Source organism: Citrus sinensis, chromosome 5, assembly GCF_022201045.2.
Source record: "Citrus sinensis cultivar Valencia sweet orange chromosome 5, DVS_A1.0, whole genome shotgun sequence".
Lineage (NCBI taxonomy): Eukaryota > Viridiplantae > Streptophyta > Magnoliopsida > Sapindales > Rutaceae > Citrus > Citrus sinensis.
In genome coordinates, this window is record NC_068560.1 from 21967544 (window position 1) to 21991524 (window position 23981).

A 23981-nucleotide genomic window follows, 5' to 3' on the forward strand; every position below is an offset into this window, starting at 1 on the left:
AGGCAGCTGATGCATTAACTCAACAACCTCCACAGCAAACTCCTAGCCAGCCTATTCGCACAAGTCCAAGACAATCTAGCAAACAAAAAGGCAGTACGTCTACAGGTACTGCTACAGCAACCCCAGCCACAACTCCTCTCACCAGCCCCGCAGCAAAAAAGACAAAGACATTGCCAGCTACTTCCCCAAAAGCTTCACCAAAGGATAAGCTGCGCAGTGCATCCAAGAAGTGCTGATAGCATCCCGTCATGCACTCCAGTCCCCACCACAGGGGAGTACTCTATCCTTACTAGTTCATTTTTTTAAAAAAAAAAATTATGTTTGTCAATTTGTATGCCTTTGTTATGTATGCTTGTGAGGACACAACATCTCTCAAGTTTGGGGGGATTGTGTCCGAATGCATGTGTTTATGTATGTGTTTATGTTTGTGTTGTGTGAAGCTCTGTTATCTGTTATTTGTGTATGGATTTGAAAACCTAATGAAGATAAATTGAGTGTTATTCAGTATTTATGAGAATGCCAAGTAGAGATAGTTATAGATAGAAGTGAAATTATGTCCCAACACTTAGACTTTGGTTGAATTGTATGAGACTGCTAGAGCAAAGCCAAAAGAATAGAAAATATCTTAAGTTTGAAGGGAGAAGCAAGTTGATTGACTGTGATATTTATGAGATAAAACTCTACTTCAATGGCTCAAGTTGCTGAGTAACCAAATCTGAGTATGTACCCCATATGCAGAATTGTGTAAAAGGTAGCAAGAGTTATGAGCAATGCTGTAGCAAATAAAAAAAAAAAGTCCTATGTCTAAGGCATTGAGTAGTCAGGTCTGTTCATGAACCCCATGTTCAGCCTTGAGTAAAAGATACCTTTAGATGAGATTATACCGCAAATATTGCTGCAGCAACTCTGATCTGGGCATGGTTTAAGTAATTGGGTGTCATCATTACAAGTGATTGACATTCACATGAAAGATAAATTTTACAGTGAGGAGGTTGATTACTCCCCAGTTTATCAATGTAAAACAATCACAGTTTGAATATGTGAAATTTATGCTACCCCATTTATGAATGAAGTATATCACTGTTGAAATTTATGCAGTCCTTTGGTGATGTTACAGCATATCTGGAATTCAATCAAAGGAAGCACACACACACAATGGACAGAAAGAAGCTTAAGTCTAGAACTGATTTACTATGGGCATTTTGTATGATTGGGATTGTGATCTGAAGGTGGAAGAATCATTGCAAATTTGATAAAAGAGCTAAAGTTGTGTGCATGTTTGTTTGCGGAAAATGTTAGTATGTGTCATTACTTGAGGGCAAGTAATGGTTTAAGTTTGGGGGTGTGATAACTCTAAGAAATGAGAGTTATTACATCAATTCTAGACTTGAATCAGGATCATTTAGAGAACAAATAAGGTGTTTTTATTACATTTTGATTACATTTTGCTTAAACATTCATTTTAGTTGAGTATTAATAAGTTTTGCTTGAATTATAGTAATTTGTGCTAAAAACATATGCATAATTGTAGGTTCTTGGAAAGTCTTAATTCATGAGGGGATGTCGAGGCATTAGATGAGCAAGAGGAGGAAAGAAGACGGTCATAAAAGAAGAAAAGCACAATCGGGAGTAATGCAGTGCTGTTGTGGATGTTAGAGCAACCCGTGCTGTAGCAATCTGGAAGTAAATGTGGGAGAAAACTTAGGCTCAGGTCAGCACATGTTTCCTAATTTAACGCACGCACGCTCATGGGCTTGTGTTTACCCTAATTTGCAATATAAAATGGAGGCAATACCACAAAGAAAGGCGGCAAGGAAATTATCATTAGAATAATCACAAAGGAACGAAGAAGAAGAAGATCAGAATTGAAGAGTGTTGTTTTGGTAACATTGGAGAATCGTGCAGAATTACTTGGCTTTGATTTTCACCGTGCTCAACTTATATTTATCTTCTTCTTTTAATTGTTTTGATGTATTCCGAGATCAATATATTTATGATTATTTTTGTCATCCAGATTATGAACTAAATTTACTTGTAGTTGAGTGAAAAATAATCCAATGGGTTCTTGACTGTTCTTATATGTTGTTATGTTAATGCTGTAGCATTTTACTCTAGTAGTTTTTATGAGTATAACTGTTATTTCGGTTGACCACCCATTTAATAGTTTCAGTTAAGATAGAGCAGCAAAAGGGCATGTCTTAGTGGACATTATTAGAAGTTAAGATTTGTGACACTCTAGACATAGGTGTTCACCTTGTAGGGTAGAGAGATTAAAGGATATAATTACGTACCATAAATATATGAGCAACTGGTCATTGTTAGTAGATTTAAAGGTATGAGATTTCCAACATGCGATAGCTGAGGATGCAGATTTATTCTGCCCAGTGCTGCAGCACTTATTGTAACAACTGGTGCTAATTTGGTAAACAACAATCGCCCCATTAGGAGAGTTTGATCATTCAACTACTATATTCTCAATTGAATCTTAGACACAGTTAACTTAGTTTATTTCATTACAGTATTGTTTTATTTCTATCTCTCGCAATTATTAACTACGATAGAATTATTTGACAATTGTTTGTTTCGGTTTTAGTTAATTTGCACTATTGTGATTGCTTTAGCATTTTGAGTAACATCAATCCCTGTGGAGGCGATCTTGAATACTCATCACTTTATTACTTGTTGTGTATACTTGCACATTGGCATTGGTAGTAATTGATTATAAAAATAAATCAACAGGGAGATAAGGAGATGCTTCCAGTAAGTTGATTGTAAGAAACATCTAATATTCGGAGGGATGTCATATTTGCCAAGCACCAAGGCAAGCTACCTCTTAAATCATTGCTTGCAATGTACAACTCTTGTAGATGCACCAACGAACAGAGGCCTGAAAATTTATTAATTCAACCATTGGTACAATAAAACAATTAACAAATGCATAACATTCTTTTATAAGTGATTGGTTTGTGTAATTATATTTTTAATTGAAAATTAAAATTATAGATCAAGAGGGGAGGGTGGGAGCATCTGATTAACCTTGATCAAGAATCATGCTGCTGTTAATGCCAAGAGTAGAACCTGACAGTGATAAGTACTTAAGAGAAGACATCGATTCACCGATGCTTTGAAGAAAGCTGGTGTTGAGTGCACTGCGCATGAATTCCATGTCCAAATGTTCCAAACTCTTGAAATGAGGAAAGCCTAGCAAAAACAATAAAATAAATAAATAAAAATGTTGAACACGTAAGACGACATTGAGTTCACAATCAACACTTTTCTTTTACCTTGACCACGTACGACACCATTGACTTCACAACCAATCACCGACAGATTTTTTAACGAAGTGAATATTGATGCAATGCTTTACAGAAGGCTTATATGGAGAGGGGAATCGTTCAATTTCAAATATTCCAAGTTGGTGAAATTGTGCAACTCTGTTTCGAAGCAATAAATTTAGCTTTATTAACAATACGGAAAAATAATTAATTATTTAACAGTTTATTAATAAATTTGGCCACATATGTACCGTTTATTAATAATATGGATAATTAATTAATTAATTAGCTGCTTATTTATAAATTTGGCCACATTTGTACCTTTTACTTACCTTGAGTAGTAATTGTCACTGTTTCCGTAAAATTATTAGACGAAAGGTAAAGACTGTTGAGGGATGGGAATGATCCCATTGACTGTAACAACTTGCTTCCATCTCTAACTCCAACTCTCGATAGATCAAGGCTTTTCAACTTCCTCAAACCGCTGTAACCTATTTAATAACAATAATTAGGATAGGATTTAAGAAAATCAAAATTCATTGTCTAAATTTAGAGCTAAACGAAATAACTGATTAATTTAATTGGGAGTCAATTTGTATTTTATGCTTTGGGCAAAGATCAGTATCATTTTTCAATCGCTGCAAAGATTAAAAAATTAAAATGAAATCTTTATTACATTTTGTTTTTGAAATAATAATATTACGTCCTATTTTTGAAATAATATAAATTCTATGTTTCTTTATTTTTATTTTTATTTTTTTGTACCTTTTGGGCCTTCCCTAATCAAATGAATAAAATTTATGTAATTGAATAATATTTTAAATGTTTACCTTGAGGAACCACAAGATTGTTGATTTCATTGAAGCTCATGTCCAACAATTCTAAGTTGTTGAAGGAATTGAATTCTGCAAACATAAACAGACTTAAGACTTAAAACAGAGTAAATTAATTAATAAATTTAAAGAAATTAAAACGTCATTAGAATTTCGTCTAAACCAAACCAAATAGTATTTAATTAATTGATTGAAAAAGTATGCTTAATTTGTATGTAATTCCTTCAGGCTAATCAAATTAAATATTAAATTATGTCGATAATACAGAAGTCTAGCTGGCATATATAAAATGAGAAAGCAGGGCTTAGACTTACCTCGAACATTGAATGTTCCTTTGAATCTCGTACCACTTAAACTAAGAGACTTCAATTTACTCAAACCTGTAAAATAATAAACCAAATGGCAAAGAATCCAGCTAATTTGTATAAGTTAGCATTTTTTATGGTATTTGTAGTACCTTTTGAGACCACAAATTTGTCAATCTTGTTCCCGCCAATGTCTAGCTCCTCTAAATCTCTCAAAGAATCTAATTCTGTAATAAGTACAAATTGAGTTGAATGTTTCAAACCTCACCAAATAATAATAATAATAATAATAATAAGTTGTGGAGGTGTTTGGTTCACTATTGGAGTTTTTTTTTTAATCTTAAATTCAAGACATATGAAAGTACAAGATGAAATTACGAGAAACATAAAAACTTGTATTTATAAATTGTTTAAAACTGTTTTTTTTAATATTAATCATAAAAAAATTGAATTCAAAGCCTTGAATCTTATTTTAGCAAGTTAATGAAAGAACTTGAAGTTTTAATTATGTACCTTTAACGTCAATACTTCCTTCCAATCTATTCCAAAATACATTTAATGATCTTAATGATGAAAGATGAGTTAGAGATGATAAAATGCTATTATTGAATGAGTTTCCACTTAAATTAAGCATCTTCAAGTTGTTCAATCTTGATAGCCTCTCTATACCTGCAAGTAAAATAAAAAAAAGATCATAGATACTGGTGTAATTTCAAAATTAATCATTTAAAAAAAAGTCAAAATTGTCGACTAAATGAATATGCATATAATTGCTCGGTCTTGATATTCAACTTAAATTAGGGGGGAGAAAGTAAATTAATTAAATTAAGCGAAGCACCTTCATTCTCAACACAACTGGCTATTTTGTTGTCAGTTTGTAATATACGCACTTGGACTTTCTTAATAAAGTGCTGATTTTTATTTTCCTCTTCTCTATTAATTTTTAATTTCGTCACTATAGTTTAATTGGGATAAATTGAGCTCGATTATACGCGCCGATGGTCGGATTTTATTTTCGTAACGGGTCTGAAATTCGCTTAATTTGTATTAAGCTTAAAAAAAAAAAAAAAAAAAAAAAAAAAAAAAAAAAAGGGGCAGAATTGTATAACTGGAAAGAGGGAAACGGGTTTTCCATTTTAGAGAGAAAGAACCCGAGAAGAGAGAGAAAGATAGAGAGAGAAGTCAGACCCGTTGACCCGAGAACCCGACCCAGTAACCCGCGGATTGACCCAACGATTTCTCCCAACTCCAGCCACTTTACCGGCCGTGCTTGGTACCGATCTGAAGCTTGGAAGCAGACCATCGTATCCCTGCTGTTATCGTCGCCGGAAACTGGCCAGAACGCCGGTGATCGAGCTCGAAAAGTCGCGGCTTCGACCCGTTTTCGTTGCCGTTGATCCCGCCGGAGTTGTGACGCGCCACCACTTGGAACTGGTTCCTCACATCCCCAGCAACATTTCCCGACCAGCAACGACCGCCGGGGACGCCCGGAACTCGCCGAATGATCTCCGAAAATTTGCGGAACTTTGGAACTTCGATCCGCCGCCGGTAGCGCGCGTGGCGACTCACTGCCACCACCGTTGGATTCATCGAGGCCGGAACTAGCAGACCTAAGCTCCCCGTCATCGTTGACTGAAGTCCGGTCACCGTTGACCGGCAGGGGCAATTCGGTAAATTCATGAAACTTTGGGGTGAATTTGTAATTTTATGTAATCAGTGGACATTTCGGTAATTTTATGCCCTGAGGGTAATTTCGTAATTTCGGACAATGTGATTAATTTATGTAATCTGAATTGAGGACAATATGGGTATTAACGAATATGAGGATAATTTGGTAAAATCATGAAATTTGAGGATAAGTTGGTAAAATATTGATGTTGGGGTATTTTGGTAATTTTGGCCTATAGGGGCATTTTGGTAATTTTATACATGCGGGACTAGTTTATCGTTAATAGATATTTGTTTCGAGATTTATTATATTAATTGGTTTTTACGGAGAATAATTATGGTGTTTTCCGTGATTAGGAGGATCCGCATCCGCGAACGAGAATCTACCCGCGGACGTTGTTGATACTGAGTCTAGACATCATCACTGTGAGTGGAATATACAAAACCTATTTTCATAGTATATGCTGATTTTCTTATATAGTACAGTATGTTTGAGAAATAAATGTTTAATGCGTTGATTTAATGATTTTCCAGCGAATTGACTTTTATTTATGTGTTGATATTTATTATAATTGAGAATGAGTTCGATTTATGATTTTATTAGCGTTTTTGAGTAAAAGCATGATATTAGAATTGAGCAGACTTGAGACATGTTGAATAGAAAGAAAATGAGATTTCAGATGGGATCATATGTTTACTATCAGTTTTGAAATCATTAGACAGTACCCTTCCCTCCAGATACAGAGATACAGATAAAAAGAGATACAGATAAGATGAGATAGAGGCCTTTGGGGCCCGTCGGGACACACATAGAGGCTTTGGGCCGTGTGTTCGGGCGCTTTTGCCTTTTGGGGGCTTATGCATGCACAGTACAGATATATGAGATAAGAGATATGAGATATGAGATGAGATCGTCCCCATCTATCCGTTGTGGCTCCGGGGCGTGACGTTACCCAGATAGTGCGTTATTGCCTGGCCGTTGTAGCCCGGATATGATCAGATTATCCCTTGGGTACTTGTTTGATGACAGTTTTTAGTATTCAGTATTTAATATGAGTATGGTGATTCCATCGATTTTATGCAGATTTATTATTGCAGTTATTCAATTTGAATTAAATGAGTTTATGATATTTTGAGAAATTGATTTGAGAATTGATTTACGAAATTGAAATTGATTTAAGAAAAGATTTGAGAAAGATTAAATGATTTTGAATAATTTATTAAAGTATCAGCACCTACTATCCACTCACTGAGCTCACTGAGTTTTATACTCACCCCTCTTTTATTATATTTTTCCCCCCACAGGAGATTTACAGGTACATCAGTCAACCCAGTAGTGAACGTTAGTTTGATATTGTGGTCACGTGATGGTGCTAGAAGTCGTGGATTTTATTATTATATTCGAAATTTGTGTTATTATTTTATGTTATTAAGGATAATCGTTGTATTTTAATATTCGGATGATTTTGGTGATATTTGAGAAGTTGGTTTGAGAAGTTGGTTATGGAGGATGTTTGGTTATTAAATTATTTCGGGAGTGTTATTTTGTCAATTGCAGGGTTGGATATGTTTTATTTATAAGGGAGACTCTGCCGAAATTTTTATAGAATTGTTATTAATTCGATTTTACGAGTTTAGATAGACTCGCCCTGGGGGAGGTTGCGGGGCGGGTCGTTTCAGTTGGTATCAGAGCATGGTTTTAGATTCTGTAGACTTTATGGTCGTAAATAGAATAAGTTTTGATTATTAAGTCGGATTTACTATTTTGTAGGCACCATCATGATTCGTCGTAGCAGTCGACGTGGCCGTGGCCGTGGTCATGGCCGTGGTCGTGGCCGTACTAGATTAGTAGCTGGGTTGACTTCAGGAGATGTACCTGCGGGGGAAAATATTCCCGTAGACGAGGGAATAGTTGAGTCTTCGACGCACGAGGTTGTGCAACAGGCACCAGGAAATGCTCCGAACATTGAGCAGTCTATTGATAGATTAGCTCAGATTGTGACTACAGTGGTTCAGAATCAGGCTCAGCCGCATGTCGGTCAAGTGAACACTGTTGAGCGTGTTCGAAGTCTTGGGGCGAAGAGTTTTAATGGTTCAGGTGATCCACCTGAGGCAGAGTCGTGGCTTATCAAGTTAGAACGTATCTTTGATGTGATGAGATGCTCAGAGGAGGATAGACTTTCATTTGCCACTTTTCTGCTCGAGGATAAAGCTTATCATTGGTGGCAAACAGTAGAGCGACGATACCAAGGCCATGCTGCGCTTACATGGACTATTTTTCGTAAGGAATTCTACGATCATTATTTTCCGGCTGTGTATCAGGATATTAAGCGGAGTGAATTCCTTCGATTGGTTCAAGGAGCTATGTCAGTGGAAGAGTATGAGAAGAAATTTCTGGATTTGTCTAGATTTGCCATTTCAGCAGTTGGTGATGAGAGGGAGAGATGTAAGCGTTTTGAGGAGGGTCTCCGATTTGAGATTCGTACTACTGTGACGGCATCACGGTACACTGAGTTTATTGAGGTAGTTGAGGCAGCTAAGAGAGTGGAGCACAGTATCTCTGAGGGACGTAGAGTTCAGGCTCTGAAGCAGAAACGTAGCCAGAGTTGGGCAGAAGGTAGCTCGAGCAGCAGACCACCGAAGAGAGGCGCGTATACAAATTACTCTGCTGGTGTGCAAAGGAATCAGAGTATGAGTAGCAGGGGAGATCAGAGACAGACCGCCAGTTACAGTTCGGCGCAGCCTTCAGTGGGGAGTAATGTTAGGACTCAGGGGCAGTATGACAGGAATAGCGGAGGACCCCGTAGGAGTATACAACAGACTCCTTGCCCTACGTGTGGTAGGAACCATCAGGGCCAATGCCGTATCGGAGACAATGTGTGTTATTTATGTGGACAACCTGGACATATTAAGAGATTTTGCCCTACTTTATCTCAGGGTAACAGTTCTACTCGAGGGGCAGCCCCACAGTATCAATCTCATGTTGGACCAGTTCCGGGTCAGAGGGGTATGCAGACAGGGGGTTCTATATCGAGGAGTCAGACCACTTTTCCAAGTCAGAGAGGTCAACCTGGTCGACCTCGTACTCAGGCTCGAGTTTTTGCCTTGACACAGCAGGAGGCTCATGCTACACCAGAAGTTATTATGGGTACATTATCTATCTTTGGTCATGATGCTCATATTCTTATTGATCCTGGATCCACACATTCTTTTGTTTCTCGCACATTTAGTATGCATCTAGAGAGAGAGCCTGAATTGCTGGATTATGGTTTAGTTGTTAGTACACCTACCGGAGGGTCATTACTTGCTGAAAAGGTGTATCAAGATAGCATGATTCGATTGGGCGAGCATGAATTTAAGGCGAATTTGATTATTCTAGACATTCAAGATTTTGATGCCATTTTGGGCATGGATTGGCTTGCGTCTCACCATGCTACAGTGGATTGTTTTAAAAAGGAAGTTGTGTTCAACAAACCAAGAGAAACTGAGGTGAAATTTTGTGGTGAGCGTAGAATTTTACCCTCATGTGTCATATCGGCCATTGATGCAAGACGCTTACTAAGGAAAGGTTGCTCAGCTTATCTGGCATATGTAATAGCCACTGGAGTTCGGGAGTTGAGATTGGAGGATATTCCAGTAGTCCAAGAGTTTTCAGATGTATTTCCAGATGAACTTCCGGGGATGCCACTTCATAGAGAGATTGAGTTTTCTATTGATTTAGTCCCTGGGACGGCTCCTATATCTATAGCACCATATAGGATGGCTCCAGCTGAATTAAAGGAACTTAAGATTCAACTGCAAGAATTGGTGGATAAAGAGTTTATTAGACCTAGTGTATCTCCGTGGGGAGCTCCGGTGTTGTTTGTTAAGAAAAAGGATGGTACTCTTAGACTCTGCATTGACTATAGGCAGTTGAATAAAGTTACAGTGCGTAATAAATATCCACTTCCGCGCATCGATGACTTGTTTGATCAACTTCAGGGAGCAAAGGTGTTTTCTAAGATCGATTTGCGCTCGGGATATCATCAGCTTAGAATTAAAGAGGCCGATGTTCCTAAAACAGCATTTAGAACTCGTTATGGACATTATGAGTTTTTAGTGATGCCATTTGGGTTGACTAATGCCCCAGCGGCTTTTATGGATCTTATGAATAGGGTATTTCGCCCTTATCTGGATCGATTTGTGATTGTGTTTATCGACGACATTTTGGTGTATTCTCGGAGTCAGGAGGAACATGAGGAACACTTGCGGACTATTTTGCAGACTTTAAGGCAAAAGCAATTGTACGCTAAGTTCAGCAAGTGTGAGTTCTGGTTGGATAAAGTAGTATTTCTAGGCCATGTGATATCAGCTGAAGGAATTTATGTTGATCCTCAAAAGATCGAAGCAGTTGTAAATTGGGAACGACCTACAAATGTGACTGAAGTTCGAAGTTTTCTTGGATTAGCTGGCTATTATCGGAGATTTGTGGAAGGATTCTCCAAGATTGCTATTCCTCTGACAAGGTTAACCAGAAAGAATGCTAAGTTCCAGTGGAACGATGATTGTGAAAAGGGTTTTCAAGAACTCAAGGCATGCCTTACTTCAGCACCAGTTCTTACACTTCCATCGGGTAATGAAGGGTTTGTAGTATACAGTGATGCATCCAGGCAAGGATTGGGTTGTGTGCTAATGCAGTATGGGAAAGTAGTGGCTTATGCTTCAAGACAACTTAAGAAGCATGAACAAAATTACCCAACTCATGATTTAGAGCTAGCAGCAGTGGTGTTTGCACTCAAGATATGGAGGCATTACTTATATGGAGCAACATGTCAGATTTTTACTGATCACAAGAGCTTGAAGTATTTGTTTACTCAGAAGGAGTTGAATTTGAGACAGAGAAGATGGATTGAGCTGATTAAAGACTATGATTGTACCATTGATTTTCATCCGGGCAAAGCGAATGTGGTAGCTGATGCGCTAAGCAGGAAGTCTTTTAGCTCTATAGCTCACTTGCGAGGGACATACATGCCGTTATTGATTGAGTTGAGATCTTTGGGAGTTGAATTGGAAGTTGATAATTGCAGAGCTTTAATAGCTAATTTTCGAGTGAGGCCGACTTTGATTGATAAAGTTCATCAGATGCAAGATCAGGATTTGCAGTTACTGAAGTTGAAAGAGGATGTGCAAAAAGACTTACGAACTGATTTTGCGGTGAGAGATGATGGCGTTTTAGTTATGGGTAATCGACTTTGTGTACCCGACATTAAAGAGTTGAAAAAGGAGATCATGGAAGAAGCTCATTGTTCAGCTTATGCTATGCATCCTGGTAGTACGAAGATGTACCGTACCTTGAGAGATCATTATTGGTGGCAAGGTATGAAGAGAGAGATAGCTGAATTTGTATCTCGGTGTTTAGTTTGTCAGCAGATTAAGGCTGAACATCAGAGACCTGCAGGGTTTTCTCAGCCGCTTCCTATCCCTGAGTGGAAATGGGAGCACATTACCATGGATTTTGTAACGGGACTTCCACGTACTCAGAGTGGTCATGATAGTGTTTGGGTAGTTGTTGATCGACTTACCAAATCTACTCACTTTTTACCATTCAAGACCACGTATTCGATGGACAAGTTGGGGAATATTTTTGTGGCAGAGATAGTTCGACTTCACGGAGCACCTGTGTCTATTATTTCAGATAGAGATTCCAGATTTACTTCTAAGTTCTGGACAAGCTTGCAAAAGGCTATGGGCACCAAGTTGAATTTCAGTACAGCTTTTCACCCACAGACTGATGGTCAGTCAGAGCGTACTATTCAGACCCTGGAGGATATGTTACGAGCTTGTATTTTGGAGTTTAAGGGTAGTTGGGACATTTATTTACCCTTGATGGAGTTTGCTTACAATAACAGTTATCAAGCTAGCATTAAGATGGCACCTTATGAGGCCTTGTATGGCAGGAAATGCAGAACTCCCGTATGTTGGGATGAGGTTGGAGAGCAGAAACTTTTTGGTCCCGAATTGGTTCAAAATACTAGTGAGAAGATACAGCTTATTCGGGAAAGATTAAAGGCAGCCCAGAACAGACAAAAGAGCTATGCAGATAAGCGTAGGCGAGAACTTGAGTTTGAAGTGGGTGACAAGGTTTTTATACGGATATCTCCTTGGAAAGGGGTACTTCGTTTTGGGAAGCGTGGGAAGTTGAGTCCACGATACATTGGACCTTATGAAATTGTGGAGCGTATTGGTCCGTTGGCATACCGATTAGCTCTAACACCTGAGTTATCTAGAATCCACAATGTCTTTCATGTTTCGATGCTCCGGAAGTATGTGTATGATCCTAGTCATGTGTTGTCGAGACAACCAATTGAGCTGAAAGAAGATTTGAGTTATGAAGAAGAGCCCGTGGAAATTCTAGAACAGAAGCATCAAGTCTTGCGTTCAAGAACTATTTCATTAGTAAAAGTGTTGTGGAGGAATCACACAAAAGAAGAAGCGACTTGGGAACGCGAAGACTTAATGCGAGCTCAATACCCTCACATGTTCTCAACAAATGTGTAAATTTCGGGGACGAAATTTTTATAAGGGGGGAGGATTGTAATATACGCACTTGGACTTTCTTAATAAAGTGCTGATTTTTATTTTCCTCTTCTCTATTAATTTTTAATTTCGTCACTATAGTTTAATTGGGATAAATTGAGCTCGATTATACGCGCCGATGGTCGGATTTTATTTTCGTAACGGGTCTGAAATTCGCTTAATTTGTATTAAGCTTAAAAAAAAAAAAAAAAAAAAAAAAAAAAAAAAAAAAGGGGCAGAATTGTATAACTGGAAAGAGGGAAACGGGTTTTCCATTTTAGAGAGAAAGAACCCGAGAAGAGAGAGAAAGATAGAGAGAGAAGTCAGACCCGTTGACCCGAGAACCCGACCCAGTAACCCGCGGATTGACCCAACGATTTCTCCCAACTCCAGCCACTTTACCGGCCGTGCTTGGTACCGATCTGAAGCTTGGAAGCAGACCATCGTATCCCTGCTGTTATCGTCGCCGGAAACTGGCCAGAACGCCGGTGATCGAGCTCGAAAAGTCGCGGCTTCGACCCGTTTTCGTTGCCGTTGATCCCGCCGGAGTTGTGACGCGCCACCACTTGGAACTGGTTCCTCACATCCCCAGCAACATTTCCCGACCAGCAACGACCGCCGGGGACGCCCGGAACTCGCCGAATGATCTCCGAAAATTTGCGGAACTTTGGAACTTCGATCCGCCGCCGGTAGCGCGCGTGGCGACTCACTGCCACCACCGTTGGATTCATCGAGGCCGGAACTAGCAGACCTAAGCTCCCCGTCATCGTTGACTGAAGTCCGGTCACCGTTGACCGGCAGGGGCAATTCGGTAAATTCATGAAACTTTGGGGTGAATTTGTAATTTTATGTAATCAGTGGACATTTCGGTAATTTTATGCCCTGAGGGTAATTTCGTAATTTCGGACAATGTGATTAATTTATGTAATCTGAATTGAGGACAATATGGGTATTAACGAATATGAGGATAATTTGGTAAAATCATGAAATTTGAGGATAAGTTGGTAAAATATTGATGTTGGGGTATTTTGGTAATTTTGGCCTATAGGGGCATTTTGGTAATTTTATACATGCGGGACTAGTTTATCGTTAATAGATATTTGTTTCGAGATTTATTATATTAATTGGTTTTTACGGAGAATAATTATGGTGTTTTCCGTGATTAGGAGGATCCGCATCCGCGAACGAGAATCTACCCGCGGACGTTGTTGATACTGAGTCTAGACATCATCACTGTGAGTGGAATATACAAAACCTATTTTCATAGTATATGCTGATTTTCTTATATAGTACAGTATGTTTGAGAAATAAATGTTTAATGCGTTGATTTAATGATTTTCCAGCGAATTGACTTTTATTTATGTGTTGATATTTATTATAATTGAGAATGAGTTCGATTTATGATTTTATTAGCGTTTTTGAGTAAAAGCATGATATTAGAATTGAGCAGACTTGAGATATGTTGAATAGAAAGAAAATGAGATTTCAGATGGGATCATATGTTTACTATCAGTTTTGAAATCATTAGACAGTACCCTTCCCTCCAGATACAGAGATACAGATAAAAAGAGATACAGATAAGATGAGATAGAGGCCTTTGGGGCCCGTCGGGACACACATAGAGGCTTTGGGCCGTGTGTTCGGGCGCTTTTGCCTTTTGGGGGCTTATGCATGCACAGTACAGATATATGAGATAAGAGATATGAGATATGAGATGAGATCGTCCCCATCTATCCGTTGTGGCTCCGGGGCGTGACGTTACCCAGATAGTGCGTTATTGCCTGGCCGTTGTAGCCCGGATATGATCAGATTATCCCTTGGGTACTTGTTTGATGACAGTTTTTAGTATTCAGTATTTAATATGAGTATGGTGATTCCATCGATTTTATGCAGATTTATTATTGCAGTTATTCAATTTGAATTAAATGAGTTTATGATATTTTGAGAAATTGATTTGAGAATTGATTTACGAAATTGAAATTGATTTAAGAAAAGATTTGAGAAAGATTAAATGATTTTGAATAATTTATTAAAGTATCAGCACCTACTATCCACTCACTGAGCTCACTGAGTTTTATACTCACCCCTCTTTTATTATATTTTTCCCCCCACAGGAGATTTACAGGTACATCAGTCAACCCAGTAGTGAACGTTAGTTTGATATTGTGGTCACGTGATGGTGCTAGAAGTCGTGGATTTTATTATTATATTCGAAATTTGTGTTATTATTTTATGTTATTAAGGATAATCGTTGTATTTTAATATTCGGATGATTTTGGTGATATTTGAGAAGTTGGTTTGAGAAGTTGGTTATGGAGGATGTTTGGTTATTAAATTATTTCGGGAGTGTTATTTTGTCAATTGCAGGGTTGGATATGTTTTATTTATAAGGGAGACTCTGCCGAAATTTTTATAGAATTGTTATTAATTCGATTTTACGAGTTTAGATAGACTCGCCCTGGGGGAGGTTGCGGGGCGGGTCGTTTCACAGTTAAATCAAGTGACTCAAGTTGTTGGAAGGGAGTAAACAAAGAAGCATTCAGATACCAGTACTCTCCCCCATACGTGTCAGAAAGGTCTAGCGCTATCACTCGGCTCGTGGTGTTGCTGCACTCAACCCTTTCCCACTGACAACAATCAGTAGCTCCCTCACCATCTCCCCAGTCGTAAAGAAAATTATAAGGATCATTGAGGAAATGTTTGAGTCGCAAAAGAACAAATCTCTCATGATCCAAACATCCCTCACTCCACCCACCTTCAAATATTATTAATAACAAAACAAACATTATCACCATTTTTTTATTTTGAACCACCCATTCTAACTATATCTTTAAGTTTTAAAAAACACACACACTTTTTCTGTCTTTGTAACCAACCAGAGGGCTATACGCCATTTGCTTATAACGCATGTAACTATTTATACACCCAACTAGCTTATAGTTGACTTATTTAGTTGTTTTCTCCAAGTCCTTCATGCATTAATTTTCTTCCCTTTTTTTTTTCATCTTTGTCATTTTGCTATAATTTGCAACAGCAACGCGTTTTGAGCTAGCAATAAAGAATAATTGAGAGAGATTGAGATGACAAATGGATAGAAATTAAAAGTATGGGTGTTTAATACGAGAACGATTATACCCGTTTATTATATTTCAACCTAAAAATTTACTCTAAGCATTTATAATAAATAAAAATATGATAATAAAAATAATAAAAAAATATGAATAATATATATTTGTAAAAAAAAAAGATTTATGTGTCCATTTTGAAAATTAGAGAGTATATGTAAATATAATTATCAAAACAAACCATAGAAGTGTTGTTATTTTTTCCTTTCAAAAAATCCACCATTATAAAAAAAGCCCAAAGACTTTGACATCTTTTAGGAGTCTTTGGGCCTTGTTTTTTTCCCTCTTTTTCTTTCATTTGCATTTTGATCCACAAGGCCAAAAATTAAATTCCACACCTTTGGCATTTTGTGGAGATTACATTTCCATGTTTTTACTTAGAAAGTAGGTGGAGACGTGGAGTCAATGCGGCCAAGTGCTCAATTATTGTTAGTTAGCAAAATAGAATTTTTGGCGAGATGAATTTGTTGTAAAAAAGTTTTTGGAAAAAATAATAATCATGGGAACTTGTCTTATGTCTTTATAACAATTTACTACTGCGAAATATTTACAACTTCACATCTTTGATTCAATTATCGCCACAAAGGCACAAGTACGTCCATTTGTAAACCAATCGATAAAGATCAAATTTCAAGCCATGAACTTGTATTGTCAGCAAACATCTAATCACTTTAGATATTTGTATCGTTTAATTAATTAATGATCAATCTGAAATTACAGAGGTTGGCCGAATATTCCCCTAAAATTAATTAATTTTACCGAAAGGGAATTATTAGACAGATAAAGTGTGTCTAGTTTTTTTGTTGTTTTGTAACAATCAATTTGGAAACTCTTCACTCAAGTTAGCATCTTAGAGATCAAGATCAACAAACTCCTAGTGATGCTAATGGAAGAGGAATTTATAAGAGGAGAAGAGAGAGTAATTATGCTTGATCAAGAAAGGTACCATTAAATCTAGAATATGACAATTAATGGTAGAAAAATTAACAAGCGTGTAATCCATGATCAAAGATTTTAAATCCTTGAAATTTAGATAACCTAAAAATTAACATTGAACAAGAAATAAATCAACAATGCCACTTTGATCACATAATCGATGAAACTTAGGATATATAATCAACACCTGTTTATTTTACTATTGAATTACTATTTTTTCTGTATTATTTGAATAAGGGAATTGATTTGGAGAAACTCTCACTATAATTGATGAAAATCAAGATATAATCAATACATATTCATTTTATTTTTAAATTAATACTTTTCCATTATTATTTGAAGAAGGGAATTGGTCTCAAAAAATCTTATTGTAATATATGTAACTTAAACTTTTTTTTTTCTGAAATAAAAATTAACTTTTAAGAAGGCTTCAAATATGGAGAGGGGACCAGTCCATTAATGTCAATTCTTCCAAGTTAGTGACATTGTGCAGCTTTATTTAATTAGAAGGTGCAACATCTTTAGCTTTAACATATCTTATTCTTTAAGACTATTAAAACTTTTAAATTCTGTCCACATGCCCACCCTATAAGATCCACAAAAGTAGCAGATAAAATGGAAGAAGTACGCTAAGGGGCTGTTTGATTTTAGTTGTGGCTTACACAGCACGAAATTACACCAAAAATGCCCCGACCAGATTTAATAAAACAAATGTACTCTTACTCAGTTTATTATTTATTTTTACATAGATATATTTTCTTTTTTTCTTTTTATTTCTTTTTCAACTTAGAAAAGAGAATTAGGGGACAGATCAAGTGTGTCTGATTTTGCGTTGCTTTCTAGCAATCAACTTGGAAACTTTCCACTCAAGTTAACATGTGAGAGCTGATGGAAGAGGAATTTGAAAAATCGTGACTCTAATTTTGCATATATTTGATTATTTCAACACTTGATTGGTTTTGAATGGTCCAAGAATGGGCAAGTGACAATGAGACTTGGAAGTGATAGTTTGAAAAAGTGAGATCTTCAATTGATATTAGATAAATGAGAGTAGACTAGGATATATTTCCAGTAAGCTTATGGAGAGAGACATATCAAACTTGAAGTAAGAAGTCATATTTTCCAAGCACCAAAGACAATTTATTGTACCCGGAATATAATTATGGTCAATAAAAGAAAAAACTCTTGCAGATTCATCAACTGATTGGGTTGAAAACATAATTCATCCTTTAGCTAATAACAATTAATGAACGCATAAAATCTTATATCTTTTAACATAAACGTTAAATATTAATTTTATTAATAGTCGCAACCTTACGCAGGCATAATTTGGTCATGAAAACAATAAATCTATCCATTCTTAAAGGCTATTAACTATAACAAAAAATCAATTAATATAATTTTTATAAGAGGAGAAGAGAGACTAAGTATCCTTCATCAAGAAATGTACCAATATTAAGTCTAGAATATGATAGTCAATGGCGGAAAAATTAACATGCGCATAATTTATGACCAAATATTCTAAATCCTTGAAATTTAACAAGTCGTTTCATTAAAATATGGATCACCTTCCACACATTTTAGAAATCTTATCATTTTTTTCTTTTTTCATTAAATTATGTTTTGGTCCACACAGCCGAAAATTAAATTCCACGCGTTTTGCATTTAGTGGAATTCTATGTATTTTTTAATTTTACAAAACTTTAGTCGGTGGAGTCAACAGGGCTAGAAATTCATTGAAGGGTCCCGAGAATCAAAGGTGCTTACTCAATTATTATTTGTAAAGTTGTAGACTTGTAGGGCAGCTACCGGAGTCCACACGTTGTAATGTTTTGTTCACTGTCAATCTCATTGTTGGTCGTTTCCAACACGCTCAAGAATCCAATTCTGCATAAACACATAAAATTAAAGACTTAAAACAGAGTTTAAGTAATTAATAATTTAACTGGAAACAAATTAAAAAGGAGAATTTAATTATTGAATTCCACATTGTGCTATTGAAAATTAAAAAAAAAAATTGTTGTCACCTCAGTCAATTAGATAATCACTACAAATAGTTCTTTATGTAGATGATATTCTTCTAATTGGAAATGATATAGGAATATTGACTACAATAAAGAGTTGGTTAGCAAAACAATTTGATATGAAAGAAAGACATGAGAGAGGCAAGTTATATTCTTGGTATCAAATTACTACGAGACCGGAAGAATAAAACTTTAGCCTTGGCTCAAGCAGTCTATATCGACAAGATATTGGTTAGATTTAGCATAGAAAATTCCAAGACTGGTTTATTACCATTTAGACATGGAATTGTATTCTCTAAGGACCAATCACCTAAAACATCTAAAGAGATGGAGAAAATGAGACGAGTTTCCTATGCAGAAGTTGTGGGAAGTCCCATGTATGTCATGCTTTGCACTAGGCTAGACATCTGTTTTGCGATAGGGATGGTTAGCAGATATCAAATCCTGGACCTGAACACTAGACTGCAATCAAGCATATAATGAAGTATCTGAAAAGAACTAAAACTTATATGCTTGTGTATTCTAGTGATGAACTCATTCCAGTGGATTCTAGAAAATCAACTTTCGGCTATATGTTTACATTAGGAAGTGGAGCTATTAATTGGAGGAGTGTGAAACAATTTGTATCACAGACTCCACAACTGAAGCTGAATATGTGGCTGCATCTGAAGCTGCAAAAGAAGTTGTATGGCTTTGCAAGTTCCTACAAATCTTAATGTGGTACCTGTTGTAACTGCACCCCTTAAACTATTTTGTGATTATGGTGGTGCAGTAGCTCAATCTAAGGAACCAAGGAACCACAAGAAACAAAAACATATTGAGAGGAAACATCATCTTATAAGGGAATAGTATAGAAAGACTATATGACAGTACCCCAAATGACATTAGATGCTATATGGCAGATTTTATTACAATGGCCATTAGTGGGAAACCTTTATAACCTGCACTTAGAGCCCCTAGAGCATGTGCAATATGCCAGATATGCTTTAAAGAGCTAGTGGGAGATTGTTGGGATTATGTGCTCTTTTAAAAGTATTATTAATTTATTTTCTGATTAATAAAATATTTGAGATATTTTCAATTGCATAAATATATTGAATAAGGTCCGTTTAATCATATTATATTTTCTCTTGCTAGTTGCTTTTAGTAGTGATAAAGGCACCCACACATCAAGTGCAGATCAAACTTGAGTCATAACCCAGAAGATTATTTGGTGACAGATCGTGTTCTAACAAGCGTGGTGGTGACGGATCATAATCTGGGAAGCCTGGATTAATTTCAATTGTTCATCTTCTCAGATTGTCAAGGTATGATTTTCTAGATTACGTATTCCTATATATTGTATGAGATCGATCCTAAAAGTTTTTATAAAAATTTAAAAAACTGATTTTTCTCCAACAACAAATTGCTAAAGTGATTTGATTTTTGTTGACAATAAAAGTATACAAGTTTATGAACTTGAAATTTGATCTCTATCGATTGGTTTACAAATGGATGTACTTGTGCCTTGTGGTGATAATTGAACCAGAGATGTGAAACTATAAGGATTTGACAATAGTAAATTGTTATAAAGACATAGAAACGAATTCTCATTATTTTTATTTTTTCCAAAAACGTTTTTACAACGCATTCTTAACCAACAATAATTGAGTACCTGGCCGTATTGACTCTGCCTGCTTTCTAAAGTAAAACATAGAAATAGAATTTCCACAAAATGGCAAACGTGTGGAATTTAATTTTTGACTGTGTGGACCAAAATGTAAATAAGGAAAAAAAAAAGAAAAAAAGAGCCCAAAGACTTCATAAATGTGTGGAAGTCTTTGGGCTTTTTTTTAATGGTGGGTTTTTCAAAGGAAAAAAATGACGACTCTATTTTTATTCGTTTCTCATCTAAGTCTCTCTCAAATATCCTTTATTGTTAGCTCAAAACACGTTGATGTGGAAAAACGTAGCAAAATGACAAATATGGAAAGAATGGGAAGAAAATTAAAGCATGAAAGACTTGGAGAAAACAACCAAATAAGTCAACTATAAGTTAGTTGGGTGTATAAATTGTTAGATGTGTTATAAATGAAGAGCGTATAACGTAGAACCCTCTAGTTGGTTGCAGAGATAGAAAGAGTGAGTGTGTTTTCCATAGTTAAAGATATAGTTAGAATGGATAGTTCAAAATCAAAAATGGTGATAATGTTTGTTCTGTTATTAATTAAATTTGAAGGTGGGTGGAGTGAGGGATGTTTGGATCATGAGATATTTGCTCTTTTTCGACTCAAATATTTCTTCAATGATCTTCATGATTGGGTAGATGATGAGGGAGCTACTGATTGTTGTCAATGGGTAAGGGTTGAATGCAACAACTCCACAGATCGAGTGATAGTACTAGACCTTTCTAATACTAGGAATTGGGATTTGGGAGAGTGGTATATGAATGCTTCTTTGTTTACTCCCTTTCAACAACTTGAGTCACTTGATTTAAGTTGGAACAAAATAGCCGGTTGTGTTGAGAATGAAGGTGAATTTACTTCTCCCTCCTAATTTAAGTGGAATATCAAGACTGAGCAACTATATGCATATCGATTCAGTTGACAATTCTGACATTTTTTTTTAAGTGAATAATTAATTTTGAAATCACACAAGTATCTATAATCCTTTTTTATTTTACTTGCAGGTCTAGAGAGGCTATCAAAATTGAACAATTTGAAGATGCTTGATTTAAGTGAAAACTTGTTCGACAATAGCATCTTATCATTTGTAGGTCGTCTTTCATCATTACGATCATTAAAATTATCTTACAATAGATTGGAAGGAAGTATTGATGTTAAAGGTACATAATTAAAACTTTATCTCTTCTCCAAGCTCTTTCATTAACTTGCTAAAATAAGATTCAAGGTTTTGAATTCAATTTTTTAATGATTAATATTTTAAAAAAACAGTTTTTAGCAATTCATAAATACAAGTTCTAGTGTTTCTCATAATTTCATCTTGTACTTTCATATGTATTGTATTTAAGATGAAAAAAAAATTCTAATTGCGAACCGAACACCCCCACAACTTATTTTTTTGTGAGGTTTGAAACATTCAACTCAATTTGTACTCTTTACAGAATTAGATTCTTTGAGAGATTTAGAGGAGCTAGACATTGGCTGGAACAAGATTGACAAATTTGTGGTCTCAAAAGGTACTACAAATACCATAAAAAATATAAACTTTTACAAATTAGCTGGATTCTTTGCCATTTGTTTTATTATTCCGTAGGTTTGAGGAAGTTGAAGTATCTCGGTTTAAGTGGCAACAAACTCAATCATAGCATCTTATCTTCTCTGACTATCTTTTCTTTGTTAAGAGAATTATATCTACGTGATACGGGATTCAAAGGAACATTTGATGTTCGAGGTAAGCCTAAGCCTTGCTTTCTCATTTTATATATGCCAGCTAGACTTGTGTATCATCGACATAATTTAATATTTAATTTGATTAGTCTGAAGGAATTACATGCTAATTTAAACAAACTTTTATTTACCCTGTCAATCATTAATTAAACACTATTTGGTTTGGTTTAAACCTACTTTTTTATTTTATATGCTAGCTAGGCTTAGATACTAACTATTTTGATGAGTCTGAAGGAATTAGATACTAACTAAACATACTTTTATGTACTCCCTCAATTAATTAATTAATTAATTAATTATTATTTCACTTGGTTTGGACGAAATTCTCATGATGCTTTAATTTCTTTAAAGTTATTAATTAATTAATTCTGTTTTTAAGTCTTAAGTCTGGGTATGTTTGTAGAATTCAATTCCTTCAATAACTTAGAAGCGTTGGACATGAGCAACAACGAAATCGACAATCTTGTGGTTCCTCAAGGTAAACAATTAAAATATTATTCAATTACATAAATTTAATTCATTTGATCAGGGAAGACGCAAAAGGTACAAAAAAAATAATAAAAAAATAAAGAAACAGAGAATTTATATTATTTCAAAAACAGGACGTACTAGTTATTTCAAAAACAGAATGTAATAAAGATTTGATTCCAGTACTTTAATCTTTACAGTGATTGAAAAACGATACTAATCCTTTCCCAAAGTATAAAATACGAATTGACTCCCAATTAAATTAATCATTTATTTAGTTCATCTCTAAATTTAAACAATGAATTTTGATCTTCAATCCTATTCTAATTACAATTAAAAAACAGGTTATAGAGGTTTAAGGAAGTTGAAAAGCCTTGATCTATCAGAAGTCGGAATTAGAGATGGAAGTAATTTGTTACGATCAATGGGATCATTCCCATCCCTCAACACTCTTTACTTGACTTCTAATAATTTTATCGATACAACGTCAGGTACAGATGTGTCCAAATTTATAAATAGGCTGTTAATTAATTAATTAATTTCTGTATTGTTGATAAAGCTAAATTTGTTGCTTCGAAACAGAGTTGCACAATTTCACCAACTTGGAATATTTGGCATTGGACTCTTCCTCTCTCCATATAAGCCTTTTACAAAGCATTGCATCATTCACTTCGTTAAAAATATTGACGATGACTAATTGCGAAGTCAATGGCGTCCTAAGTGGTCAAGGTAAAAGAAAAGTGTTGATTATAAATAAACTATTAATTAATTAATTAATTTTCCGTATTATTGATAAAGCTAAATTTGTTGATCCTTCCTTTTAATTCTAAACAGAGTTGCACAATTTCGCCAACTTGGAATATCTGGCATTGGACTTTTCCTCCCTCCATACAAGCCTTCTGCAAAGCATTGCATCATTCACTTCGTTAAAAAAATTGTCGATGACTAATTGTGAAGTCAATGGTGTTCTAAGTGGTCAAGGTAAAAGAAAAGTGTTGATTATGAATAAGCTGTTAATTAATTAATGTTGTTGCTCCTTGCTTCTAAAATGAGTTGCGCAATTTCACCAACTTGGAATATTTGAATTGGACTCTTCCTCGCTCCATATAAGCCTTCTGCATCTGCAATTGCTTGAAGAATTTATTTATTTATTTATTATTGTTGTTGTTGTTGTTGAAATGGGGTGGGCAAGCGTTCACTCAGTTAATATGTGGTGAATTAAATATTACAATCCAAGGTAGAATTGTGGAAAATTAAAACAAAATGAGAAATATGGACAGAAAGGAAGAAAGTTAAGGGCATGAAAGACTAGGAGAAGACTGAAGACCACCAAATAAGTCAATTGAAAACTAGCTGGGGCTTGGGTGTACAAATTGTTAGAAGTGTTTGTTATAAATCACATA

General features: G+C 35.7%; 2 protein-coding genes and 2 long non-coding RNA genes across 15 annotated transcripts in view; 3 read left to right on the top strand and 1 right to left on the bottom strand.

The window, feature by feature from the left end:
* Positions 1 to 23981, top strand: part of LOC102621844 (receptor-like protein 13) — a 215691-nt gene that overhangs the window by 163243 nt on the left and 28467 nt on the right. For 9 of the 10 annotated variants that reach the window (XR_008055030.1, XM_052442233.1, XM_052442225.1 and 6 more), the window contains exon 11: positions 23413 to 23559. The exons of the other annotated variant lie outside the window; for it this stretch is intronic. Coding sequence is in view for 8 of the 9 variants with exons in the window: in XM_052442233.1 (XP_052298193.1) it covers positions 23413 to 23559 (147 nt within the window). In the remaining variant the exon portion in view is untranslated. The remainder of the gene's footprint in view (positions 1 to 23412; positions 23560 to 23981) is intronic. 10 annotated transcript variants of the gene reach the window in all.
* Positions 2693 to 15475, bottom strand: LOC102618685 (receptor-like protein 56). Of its 3 annotated transcripts, none has more exons than XM_052442267.1 (7): positions 15184 to 15475; positions 4927 to 5082; positions 4566 to 4634; positions 4423 to 4488; positions 4106 to 4180; positions 3608 to 3766; positions 2693 to 3434 (listed from the first exon to the last, which is right to left on the bottom strand). In XM_052442267.1, the coding sequence occupies exons 1-7, from the start codon at positions 15197 to 15199 to the stop codon at positions 3364 to 3366; spliced, it is 612 nt and encodes a 203-aa protein (XP_052298227.1). In that variant the 5' UTR covers positions 15200 to 15475; the 3' UTR covers positions 2693 to 3363. The 3 variants fall into 3 exon arrangements, with proteins under 3 accessions (XP_052298227.1, XP_052298226.1, XP_052298228.1); XM_052442266.1 differs by having other exon boundaries at positions 3002 to 3434; positions 4566 to 4640; positions 15184 to 15458; XM_052442268.1 differs by lacking the exon at positions 15184 to 15475 and adding an exon at positions 5252 to 5300 and having other exon boundaries at positions 3315 to 3434; positions 4566 to 4640.
* LOC127902617 (uncharacterized) lies at positions 5550 to 7610 on the top strand. The gene is made up of 3 exons (XR_008055045.1): positions 5550 to 6083; positions 6439 to 6507; positions 7387 to 7610. It is a non-coding gene; the product is annotated as an uncharacterized LOC127902617 (long non-coding RNA).
* On the top strand, positions 12836 to 14974 carry LOC127902616 (uncharacterized). The gene is made up of 3 exons (XR_008055044.1): positions 12836 to 13447; positions 13803 to 13871; positions 14751 to 14974. It is a non-coding gene; the product is annotated as an uncharacterized LOC127902616 (long non-coding RNA).